General features: G+C 41.1%; 1 protein-coding gene across 1 annotated transcript; it reads right to left on the reverse strand.

Annotated features, from left to right (window-relative positions):
* Positions 1-3,855: 3,855 nt before the first annotated feature.
* LOC129806770 (uncharacterized) lies at positions 3,856-9,321 on the reverse strand. The gene has a single exon (XM_055855542.1). It carries the CDS (start codon positions 9,319-9,321, stop codon positions 3,856-3,858), a length of 5,466 nt encoding a protein of 1,821 aa, XP_055711517.1.
* Between the last annotated feature and the right edge of the window lie 1,926 nt (positions 9,322-11,247).

An 11,247-nucleotide genomic window follows, 5' to 3' on the forward strand; every position in this document is an offset into this window, starting at 1 on the left:
GATAATGCGCCAAAATGGATGGAATTTCCTGCTCTTTATTTCAATTTCAGTCTCTGGCCTTTTTTTTAAATTCCCCAAATTTGTCTGATCGTTTTCTTGGAGCAATTTTACATTGAGAGAAAATGAACTCCAAGAGTTAGGAAATTTCCGCATTTAACCAAAATACACACAAACTCCAACTTTTCGTTCAAACAACCTAAAAGGTTTTTTTTTCTCTTGAGAGGAAAAAGTCCAAGGGATGTGGGAATAGTGGAAAACTAAAACAAAAATGTACTGTACGTGTGTTGTGAATTCCTAAAAAGACTTTCATCTATATTTGATTGGAATTTTTTTTTCTCTCTTTTCCTCAATTTACCCAAATTGAATGTTAATCTATGTACTGGAATTTCAATGAACCTTCCCATCAAATCAATTTTACCGCCATTTAATAGAGTAAATTTCTGCGAATAATGCAAAATATTCTCATCACGATTTTTAAGGGAATCTTTTGTAGCATTATTAATTGATTTAATAGATTGAAGACAAAGTAAAGGCAATTAAGGCAACTCTTATTCACTCAACGTGATATTGCCTTATGTTTTACAACTTTCTAGACACAGGAAATTTATTCTTAAAAACTATTATGATTATTATCATTGCTATGAATAATAATCATTATTAATAAACAATAATATTAATATTGAAAATATATATTGAATATTGTTTATCTAATAAATATTTATAGTACAAAAAAGTGTATCAGCCGTATCAGCTATGTTTGTAATTTTTTTTTAAAAAGGTTTGTTTAAAACCGATGATTGATTTTCACACTTCAGTATTGAACCTCTCAAATGCCTTATTCATTTCACACGATATTTTGAGAGTTCACAGCCGGAGTTTCAAGAGAAAAGATACATTCGAAAATCGGTTTCGAAAGCTTAAGCTTGTTTCGGTTCGACTGTTTCCCAGTCCTCGCCATATTTTAACCCTTTAAGGACGAGAAGCTTTCCAATGAGTGAAATTCAATGAAATCAAGTTTCCCACGATATATTATCCTAAATAACAAATTTATGGTTAGAAAAAGATTTTCCTATCCCTAGAAGTCCTGGAAAACTATGGGTCATATATGACCCAATCGTCCATAAAGGTAAAAAAGCACAAAATTTTCCAGACGACTAATTTATTCGTTTGCTCTGCTATTTTTGTAGGAGGAATAACTTGAATATATTTGTGATAATAAAAAGAGTTATTTAGAGTACGAGTAAAAATTAAAACGATCAAAAAAAACAGCTGGAGATTTGCAAAACATACCCTAGATTCCTACATCTTTCTACTTTGTGATTAGGTACAAACATTAGTAAGAAATAACTTCAGGTAGTCAGGAAAAATTATTTTCTCTATGGGTCACAGGTGACCCAGTCGTCCTTAAAGGGTTAAAAACCAGTAAAACAGTCATGACAGCTGCCAATTCAAAAAAAATCGGTTTACAGAATCTGCGTATTTTATATGTCGTATTGCAGAAACTTCGTATTCTAGGATATTTCGTAGGGTAAAGTGATACAAGTTGGACCATGGTACAAGTTGCACAATGGTACAAGTTGTACAGGGCTTTTTTTCTTGATAAATTTAGTACTTCATTTTTATTTGTATATTTTTAATGCTTTAGTTTTATAATTTGGTTCCTTGTGCTTAAAAAAAATTAGTACTGTATTTATCAAGAAAAAAATCCTGTCCAACTTATACCGGCGAACTGTCCAACTTATAACACTATGTCCAACTTGTATCATTTTACCCTATTTTACCATTTCGTATTTTACATTTCGTTTTTCACACATTTTCTACAAAAATTGAAAATTTCCACTGTCATACATTTCACATTAACCAATAAAATAATATAATTGCAATATTACAAGGTCATTGGCGCTATGCGCCTCGGGTCTGATTCTAAAGTCGAACTTCAAGCTCTAATCATCAGTAGCGCCTGTTGGGGAAATGGCAGTTTTCAATAGCTCCTGAATTGTCAATTCTGTTTGCCAATTTGTTTTCTTGGGTTGTTACTCCATCTAAATCAATAGAGTTTGTAATAAATTTAAGCAAAGAATTTAAATTCAGTAGGGGAAACTGGGGTACTACCAAACATGGGGTAGCACCAAACACTGCAATTTTTTGATAGGATATTCGACTTCAGAAGAAAACACTTATAAAATTTTTTAGGCATTATAAGAAGTGGTCGAGATGGTCCAAGTAGTTTAGAAATAAAAATTAGTGTTTGGTGCTACACCGTATTTGTTGGTGTCCTAGTTTCCCCTAATCGTTAAGACGTGTGTTTGACAATGACCCCCCACCCCTCTGCCACATTATGGATAAATTTTTTGTTCTTTTCAAAAAAAGATCACCTATTAATCGATAAGAAACTAATTTCAAAATATGAACATTCTATCTCGAGTATTTCTAGTACATTCACTAAACGGGTTAATTCGGGCCTACCGTTAAGATCTTACAAGTCTTAAATAGGCTAGGGTAAAATTTGGAATGTGAGACAGTTTGGAAAGTGGGACCAAGAAATGTGAAATGTGGGACACCTCCCTCAAAATTTGATAATAAACCAATTAAATATTATAATTTTCGATCAAACGAATATTAATCCTAATTTTGTGATTATTTGAGAAGTTAAAAATGCAAAAGGCGTTACTAAACAATAAAAGAGTGACTTGCAAAAAGAATTTGAAAAATGTATTGCATGCGTGATGTTCGTAACCTTAACGCGGTAGCTGTCATTTTCTCTATTTATTATGGAAGTTGATAGGAAAATCTCAAAGTCTTTTGCTTGATTTCTTGGCAAAATTTGTGATTTATTATTAAGTGCGCAGTGAAATTTAAAGGATATACATCCATTTAAAACGTGAATAAAAAATATTTGTGAAATATTTAAGTTAAAAAGAGAGAAAAGTGATTTTATTTTGTGTTGCATTCAAAACAACTTTTTTGAAATCATGGACAAGTTGTTTTTGTGAATAAATTTGGTACTTTTGTGTAGTGAAATCACATCAACAAGGAAGAAAACCATCCCTAAGTATCCGGAGATATAGTTGCAACAACAGTAGTAGCTGTTAAGGAGGTAATCTCCTGGAGAAAGGCTACCAAAGCCATCCAGATTCCCAAGACCACCTTGTTTGACAGTTTGGTCAGCGAAAATACCTGGAAAACCTGGAAAAGGGCAAGTACTGCAGTACTGCAGTACTTCCGAAGCACCTGGAAATGGACCTGGGCAGTTTGGGTAAAGAAATATACTAAAAATTGTATCCTCATCAAAGATGTAATTGCTGGACACTGCAGCGCGCCTGTTTGAAATTTACGGAACCTCTTTGGTATTGTATGTTACCTGAATGTAAAGAATGAATGCTGCGTGAATGTTCTGTCTCGTGCGTGAGTTAGTGTGAATGATTGTGGCGTACCTGTATGTAAATGAATGAATGTTGTATGAATAATTGGATGCCTGCGTCACTATTGCTTGATCTGGACTGTATACCTGAAAGGTGATTGAGAGACAATTAGATGGGGCTCGAAGTGCAAAAATTGTGCCCTTCCGCAGACGCCAACTTCTTGTCCCCAAAAACGCTGATTTTCTGATGAACTCAACTTTATTTACTGACTACTTTAATTCACTGGATACTATGAAACTAAATTTACTTAAATTTGACAATAAACGTAATAGATGACTCGGATAATAATAAATTCTTAGAGAGCGCGATGAATCGTGGTCGAATGATGGCGGATGATGTCGTAGAGAGAGATAGATGGGGAAGACACAATGGGAAATTCTGTCGTCCATGTATGTGTGGAGTAGAGGGGGAAATTTCCCAAAAAGTGATTCTCTCACTTCCCGCATCGCGGCTCTGTTGTCGCATGAGCGATAACATCCTGGCTGGGTGAAATCACGATGAGAGATTTCAAGTTTTCCATCGATGTTTCCTTTGGTAGGGGGCAAATCTTAGACAGAGCGCGTTGAGTGATCCCAAGAGGCGTCTGGAGGCTAACTACCCTAACCAAATTGTCATCTCCCGGATGTACCTTGATCACACGTCCAGTTGGCCATCTCAGAGGAGGCAAATTGTCTTGTTTGATGAGGACCAGATCGTTCACTTCTACTGCAGGATTGTCTTTCATCCACTTGTTACGAGGTTGGAGTGAGTGGAGATACTCTCTGTGCCATCTTGCCCAGAAATGCTGCACGATCTGTTGAACCCTCTGCCAGTGTCCAAGACGATTGTTGGGAATGTGAAGAAGACTGGGTTCTGGAATATTCAATTGTGGTGTCTCATTTGGTGGGCCAAGAATCAGCAGATGTCCCGGAGTGAGTGGAGAGAAGTCTCGTGGGTCAGTGGAGAGATCTGTGAGTGGCCTGGAGTTTAGAATACCCTCGATCTGTGTCACTAAGGTGTTCATTTGCTCTTGAGTGAGTGAAGCATTTCCTGCCACTCTGCGAAAATGTGTTTTGAACAGCTTCACTCCCGACTCCCAAGACCCTCCAAATGTCGGGCTGGCTGGAGGAATAAAATGGAATTTTATCCCCATCTCGGCTGTGGTATTGATGAGTGTGTTTTGTCCTTGTTCTGATGTGAATTGCTGCTTCAGCTGATCCAATTCTCGGCTTCCACCCACAAAGTTTGTGGCATTGTCACAGTAGATGTGAGATGGAATCCCACGTCTAGCTGTGAAACGTCTGAGAGCTGCTAAAAAAGCTTCCAAAGTGAGAGATCCTGCTACCTCCAGGTGAATGGCCCTTGTGGTGAGGCAGATGAACACGGATATGTACACCTTGGGTGGCGCTCCTTTGCGTGTGAGAGATTTCAGCAGAAAGGGACCGCAATAGTCAACTCCCGTGTGTGTGAATGGGCGGTATTGACGGACTCTGTTGGTTTGACAATCGGCCATCAGCTGTTCTACACCTCGGGGCTTGACCTTGAAGCAGTTGAGGCATCGTCCGGTGATTCTCTTTGCCACCCTCATTCCGTTGATTGGCCAGTATTCCATCCTCATGGCATTGAGAAGAAGCTTGGGGCCCCCATGGAGTGTAGTGGTATGGAAATACTGAGCTACCAAATCCGTGAAGTGGTGTTTGTATGGCAAGAGAATTGGATGTTTGTGGTCAAAAGTCGTTTCTGCTCGCTCAATCCTGCCCCCTACACGTATCAATCCCCTGTCGTCTAGGATGGGATGCAATTTGCGAACAGATGAGTCTCTTGAGACCTTTTTCTCCTTCCCTCGGGATATCTCCTGAATCTCCTCTGCGAATGATTGAGCCTGGACAGCCTTGATGATGGTTTCTCGAGCTGAATCCAGCTCTGTAGCAGTGAGAGGGCCACGATTGACGTGGCAGGGTCCCTTGTACTTGTTCGTGATGAACTGTGTGAACCTTCTGAGGATTCCCACTGCCCTCACCAGCCTCGTGAGGGAGGAGTATCTGTCGATGATATTCCAAAAAGGGTTAGAGACATGGAAATGGGTACATACCTTAATCTCCTCAAGATCTTCTGCTGGGATATCCCTTGGTTCGATCTTCTGGATGAAAGGAGGTGGTACGTCATGAAGAATCCACTGTGGACCATGAAACCAGAAGTCATTGTGCAGCAGAACATCTGACTGAACTCCTCGTGAAGCGAGATCTGCTGGGTTGTCCTCTGATCTGACATGTCCCCAAGATGTGGCAGGAATTTCTGATTGGATTTTGATGACTCTGTTGCGAACGAATGTTTTCCAGCGGCTGGCCTCTCCACTGATCCAGTGAAGCACTATGGTTGAGTCTGAGAAGACTCTGATGTCCCCAATTTCCATGGAGAGAGCCTTTTGCACCTTCTTGAGAAGTCTGACGAGGAGAATTGCACCACAAAGCTCAAGTCTGGGAATTGTGAGTGGACTTGTCGGAGCGACTCTTGTTTTGGCAGCTATCAGCTGACAGCTCACTTCGCCATTGAGGTTAATTGACCTCGCGTAGATGCATGCAGCATATGCATCTTGTGATGCATCGCAGAAACCATACAATTGCAACTGTTTGACGTCATCAAATGGTGTGAATTTTCTTGGCAGACTCAGAGCTGACAGTTTGAGAATTTCCTCTTGATAAGAAATCCATTCGTCCCTGAGCTGCTCTGGGAGTTCCGTGTCCCAGTCGAGATTCTCTTTCCACAGCTTCTGGATGAAGATCTTTCCTGTGATTGTGACTGGAGAAAGAAGTCCCAATGGGTCGAAAACTCGTGACATGTTGGAAAGTACACTGCGCTTAACAATCGCTCCTTCCTTGAGAGAAATCTTAAATGACAGTGTATCACTGAGTGGATTGCACTGAAGGCCAAGTGTAGAAATGCTGCCGCCAGAATCAAATTCCAAGACTGACTTTGTTTCTCTGTCCTCAGGTGGGATTTTGTCGAGAATCTCCTGACTGTTCGATGACCACTTTTTGAGTGAAAATCCTCCTCCCTTGAATAGAGCTACCAATTCCTCCTGAAGAGTGACTGCTTCCTGAATTGTCTGAGTGCCAGTCAGAAGGTCATCGACATAAAAATCTCGATTGGCTACTTCCTTGGCATGAGGATAATTGTCACCGTCTTCAGCCACCAATTGCTTCATGCAACGAGTTGAGAGATATGGCGCACTTGCTGTCCCGTAAGTCACGGTGGTGAGAAGGAATGTCTGAAGTGGTTTGGTTGGATCATCTCTGTGTAGAATCCTCTGCAGATTTTGATCTTCCTCATGCATCCTGACTTGGCGGAACATTTTCTCGATATCGGCCTTGATTGTGAAGTTGTATTGACGATACCGAATGAGGATGTCAAATAAATCCTGCTGAGTGCGAGGACCCACTTTCAGAACGGAGTTGAGGGAAAGTCCTGAGGTTGTTTTGCAGCTTGCATCGAAGACAACACGGACAGGGGTACTTGACGATGACATCCTGACCACTGCATGGTGTGGGAGGTAATACTCTGGCTGGGATGACGTATAGTCATCCGGCAATGGCCTCATATGCCCCAAGTCCAGGTACATCTGCATGAAATCCATGTAGTGTTGCTTCAGAATTGGATTGCGATTGAGTTTCTTCTCCACTTGCTTGAAGCGCTGTTCAGCGATGAATCTTGAGCTCCCTAGTTCAGTAACATTGTCCCGAAGAGGAAACCTCACGATGAATCGCCCCTCAGAGTTCCTTTTGACTGTCAGTGCGAAGTGATCTTCACACTCTTGCTCCTCTGAGGACAATGGAGATGAATCATACTGTCCAACTTCCTCAACCTCAAAGAATTTTGCCACTTGCTGCATCTCGTCTGTGAACGTGGCGAGACAAAGGAAGTTGTTGAGCTCCTGAGACCCCTGATGCTGAACCCAGGCACCCTGAACTACCCAGCCGAAGGCAGTCTCCAACAGGGCTGGAGAATTGTCTTGAAGATTGCCTGAGCGCCTCGCTCGGGCATCGAATTCAGCACCCAGAAGGAGATCTATTCTTCCCGGAATCATGTACTGTGGGTCTGCCAATGTGATGTGGTCAGGGATCTTCCAATTGAGCTCGATGTAGTCTGTTGGCATTTCATCCACGACCTTGGGGACGATCATGAAATTGGCTGTCATTTGGAATTGTTCGTCCGTAGATGAAATGTTGATGTCTGCTGTCTGATTGACATTTGTGAAGGCTGTATTGACGCCTGAGATTTGTCGTGCTTCTCCCTGACATTTGGGAAGTTTGAGTTTGTCCACAAATCTCGCTGTGACGAAGTTGACCTGGCTGCCTGAGTCCAGCAACGCACGACATCTGTGGAGTTTCCCATTCGGTCCTCTTGCGAAAACCTGTACAGTTGGAAGCAGGGTGTTTTTTGTGATCCTTGTCATGAACGACTGGCTGTCCGAGCTGCTTGTTGTCTCGTTGAGTGACTGAGTGTCCACAGTAGCCAAGGATGATTTGTTTTGCGTTGACTGTGACGCTTTTTGAGCCTCTGAATGGTTGGGCTTGTCCACTGATGTGGATGGTTTGGGAGCTGACTGTGGCTCTTGAGCGGATACCTTCTCATCAAAGGCATCATGAATCATGGTGTTGTGGTGTTGGTGACAAACACGACATGAACCTCGCTCACAATTAGTATGAAGTGGACTGAGACAATTCGTACACATCTGAAGTTGGAGAAGTGTCTTGAGTCTCTGGGATGCTGATTTGGCCAAAAACTTGTCACATCTCCATGCGTGGTGCACAGCTGCCTTGCAGATCTTGCATACGTCATTGTTGGTGTTGCAGAATGATGATTGCTTCTGCTGTTTGGTGGTGGATTGGGTCACAGGCTTCTTTTGAGGAGCTGGCTGGGATGAACTGCCGGAATTGACCTTTGGCTTGGAAAGGCTCTCCAGTGCATCACAGCGATCTGAGAGGAAGTCGCTGAACTCTTGCCAGGTTGGAAGATCTCCTTTTGTCTTCTCACGAGACCAAAGCTCCTTTGTGTCAGGATCCAAGGTTTGTGTGGCGAAAAAGATCAACCAGGCGTCCTTGTTGGTCGCCCCCATCTGTTCTGCTCCGCGAATTGATTCCTCATAAATGCTATGAAGCTTTCGCAGCTTGCTCGCATCCGCTGCCTTGAGCTCTGGCTGAGAAAAGAAGCGAGTGAAATGCTCCTTAAGGATGCTCTTGGGCTTGTTGAATCGCTTGACGAGCAACTCCCATGCGACTTGATAGTTTTGTTCTGACACGGGAAGTTCCTTGATGACGGATCTTGCCTCTCCAGTCAAAGAATTCAAGAGATATTGATACTTGTCTATGTCATGCAGCTCCTTGTTGTTATGGACAGAATGACTGAAGGAGGCGTGAAATGATGGCCACTCAGTATATTCTCCATTGAATGGTTTCAACGAGAGCTGAGACAATTTGATGTTACTCTTGACTTCCGATTTGGTGAGTTGATTGAGCTGTCTGTCATGATCCTTCATCAATTTCGCCATATCTTGACTGTGCCTACTGATCATCTTGTCGACCAACGAGATCATCTCACTATCTGCACCGCCAGCTTCTGTATTTGACTTGCATTTGCGGATGAACATGCGAATCTCAATCTCAAGATTGTCACAAGAATCCACAAAATGACTGAGTGTCTTTTCCTCCTTGGCAATTGCGTCATCATTAGTCAATTCACTAATAATTGTCTCATGAATCTCAAAGTAGTTGCATCTTTGATTTTCAATGTAGTCCAATTTTGCTCTGAGTTCGATGAGGAATTCGGGATTTTTCAGCTGAATGTCTGTGATGCCATCCAATGAGTTCCTCAACTTGGTGATTTGACCTTGAATGTAACCACGCTTCTTGGTTGCCGACATCCTGATGAGACAGAAACTGAGGCTGAATGAGTCAGTTACTGGCCGGGATGGCGCTGTGTTGTAGGCGAGATTACACCGGAACAGATACCAAGGAAGGCGCAAGTATTGTAGTCCACTGGCCACTGATTTTCTTTCCCTCGAAGGATCTGTTTATGCTCCCACAAGGACTAGTTGCCGCCGAAGGACCAGTTTATGGTATTGTATGTTACCTGAATGTAAAGAATGAATGCTGCGTGAATGTTCTGTCTCGTGCGTGAGTTAGTGTGAATGATTGTGGCGTACCTGTATGTAAATGAATGAATGTTGTATGAATAATTGGATGCCTGCGTCACTATTGCTTGATCTGGACTGTATACCTGAAAGGTGATTGAGAGACAATTAGATCCGGCTCGAAGGACCAGTTTATGGTATTGTATGTTACCTGAATGTAAAGAATGAATGCTGCGTGAATGTTCTGTCTCGTGCGTGAGTTAGTGTGAATGATTGTGGCGTACCTGTATGTAAATGAATGAATGTTGTATGAATAATTGGATGCCTGCGTCACTATTGCTTGATCTGGACTGTATACCTGAAAGGTGATTGAGAGACAATTAGATGGGGCTCGAAGTGCAAAAATTGTGCCCTTCCGCAGACGCCAACTTCTTGTCCCCAAAAACGCTGATTTTCTGATGAACTCAACTTTATTTACTGACTACTTTAATTCACTGGATACTATGAAACTAAATTTACTTAAATTTGACAATAAACGTAATAGATGACTCGGATAATAATAAATTCTTAGAGAGCGCGATGAATCGTGGTCGAATGATGGCGGATGATGTCGTAGAGAGAGATAGATGGGGAAGACACAATGGGAAATTCTGTCGTCCATGTATGTGTGGAGTAGAGGGGGAAATTTCCCAAAAAGTGATTCTCTCACTTCCCGCATCGCGGCTCTGTTGTCGCATGAGCGATAACACTCTTTTTGTTGGTACGTCCAGGAAGTTCTTGGTAATTTGGATTACTTGAGCGTCACTAGGAGAAAAAGGGCATAACCATACAACCATCCAATGCAAGTATTGCGCAGAAAAACCACACCAATTGGTTTTTGTACGTATTTCATAAATTATTTTGTCATTAATATCCATCTGTGTCCACCTTTCCAAAAGTTTTTGTCCCACTTTCCAAAATTTTGTCCATCTTTTTAAAATGTGTTCTTTTCTCAATTGTTTGAATTTTCCAATTAATCAGTCGAAATTTGTAATAAAAGTTGTGAAAATTCTGTTAGAATACTTCACAAGGAATCCCATGACGCAAAGAAAATGAAAAAAATAAATATTTATCCAACTCAAAAATGTATTTCAAATTGAAATTTTTCTTAAGTGTCCCACTTTCCAAAGTTCACCCTATGTGTTTATTAATGACTCTATGCTGTCCGGCCCCCCCCTTATCTTGTGTCAGACGGAGAATTTCACTAATGTTACATTCATTGGTGTGGGAGCACAATTATATTCTGACTCTGAAAAAAAAACAAATAAGTGAAGCAATCTAAATTACCTAGTATATTAGAATTTTTTCCTACTTTACCATAAGCGTGTTTCTAGCATATTTTAAACACAACTAACACCATATCAGCTTTTCAATTAAACAACTTATAGAACGTAATTTAGGGTAATAGTATTTGAAATATGAATCAATAAAGTTAAAAGTCCTTAATAAAGTTATTGATAAACCTAGATTAACTTGAGGTCGATGGGATTCTTAAAGCGTACAAAAAATGTATACTTTGTACAGCAGCGTTCTTAGTACAATTTAATTATTTTTCGATTATTATTGTCGAACGAATATTTAGTAGCACTTCAAGATATTGTGTTACGACCTATTGATACACTCACTGTACTTATTCGGATATGAAATTCGAAACCTGTCCTTATAGGGAAAAGGTAG

The sequence above is a fragment of the Phlebotomus papatasi genome, chromosome 3, assembly GCF_024763615.1.
Source record: "Phlebotomus papatasi isolate M1 chromosome 3, Ppap_2.1, whole genome shotgun sequence".
In the NCBI taxonomy this organism is placed as follows: domain Eukaryota; kingdom Metazoa; phylum Arthropoda; class Insecta; order Diptera; family Psychodidae; genus Phlebotomus; species Phlebotomus papatasi.

Excerpts from the sequence above, each read along its gene's own strand:
- LOC129806770 (XM_055855542.1), bottom strand. The coding sequence starts at position 9,321 with ATGTCGGCAACCAAGAAGCGTGGTTACATTCAAGGTCAAATCACCAAG.